The 1315-nt window shown below is 40.3% G+C and overlaps 1 protein-coding gene across 1 annotated transcript in view; it reads left to right on the forward strand.

The window, feature by feature from the left end:
- Positions 1-1315, forward strand: part of LOC101569637 (carboxylesterase 1E-like) — a 47243-nt gene that overhangs the window by 25988 nt on the left and 19940 nt on the right. The window contains exon 8 of the mRNA XM_023721781.1: positions 88-235. Within this exon, the coding sequence (XP_023577549.1) occupies positions 88-235 (148 nt within the window). The remainder of the gene's footprint in view (positions 1-87; positions 236-1315) is intronic.

Genomic DNA, 1315 nt, shown 5'->3' on the forward strand with positions numbered 1-1315 from the left:
TTTTACAATATTCAAGACTTTCACTATCTTAAGGTCTTGTTGAATGGCTACAGAATCACTGTTGCTCACTGTATTGATGTATTTCAGAATGTTCCTGAGGAACTGACTCCAATGGCTATTGAGAAGTATTTAGGAGGGACAGATGACCTTGCCCGAAAGAGAGAGCTGTTCCTGGACTTAATAGGAGACTTCATGTTTGGTATCCCATCTGTAATTGTTGCCCGTGGACACAGAGGTGAGTCTTAAAAACTGGGTAAGGGACAGACTCTGTCCCTTTGTTCTCTGGTCTGCCTACCTCTTACTCAGATGTGATGAAGTTTAGAGGTCAAGAATAAAAGGCTGATTTTTTTTACGGTCTGAAGAGAGGCATGTTTTATTGTGTTTGTGCCTGGATCACTTGAATAAAAGTGTCCCAATAAAAATTGTTGGTTGTGAACTGATCTCATTATATACCAATAAGGATAGAAAAGGAAATGACACAGGGAAAGTTGTAAGTCAAAAGTAATGCCCAACCAAGCATTTGCCTATCATTCAAAAACAGAGCAAGGTCAATTTAAGGAGTAAGTGGAAGATATGTATCAGGGTTGCATTGTCTTAGTAGCAAAGAGTTGTGCCTTCATGTATCAATATGTACATGTTATTAATTAAAGACAATTCCAGTGCATGATTAATTTTGTGAGATTGGATCTCCTTCAAACATGGGGCAAGTTTGTAAGTGGCCAGACAAAAGAGTGAGAAAAAAATTTATACCTGATGTCAGTGGGATCAAGGTTGGGATGCCCAGAATCATGGTTATGAATGAGGCACCAGCAGCATCTGGCACAGGGGATCTTTCCCTGAGGTTATGCTGGGTGTTGGACTTGAAGTCAACTATTAGAAATGGGTCTTGTAGTATTTTAAAAATCAGAGCTGGACTCAAGTTAGGTTAACTGTCAGATATAGATGAAGAACAAAAGTTAATTACGGGATCAGACTTGTCCAGGAGGAAGAGTGCCAAAAGCAAGCCAGTAGTTAATGTAGAGATTGGGGAAATGCAGGGAGTTTCAACATCCATGTTTGTTCCCAGTGTGGCCAAATGGAGGGCCATTATGTGGTGTATCACAGGACCTTCTGACATTGCTCGAGGGTTGTGTGGGTCCAGTGTGTGTTTATGGATAGGGACTGCAGTAGGCAGAAGTTGACTCCTTATTGGTGTCATCTCAGAAGCTTCAGAGAATGTTTGCCCCCAAGATTCATTCACAAACTCTCATGTCATTAAATGCTTCTTTATATTATAGTTCTGTCCCTACCATTTTGGTGTGGTTATAAAATTCTA

Source organism: Octodon degus, unplaced genomic scaffold (genome assembly GCF_000260255.1).
Source record: "Octodon degus isolate 3935 unplaced genomic scaffold, OctDeg1.0 scaffold00085, whole genome shotgun sequence".
Taxonomy (NCBI): Eukaryota; Metazoa; Chordata; class Mammalia; order Rodentia; family Octodontidae; genus Octodon; species Octodon degus.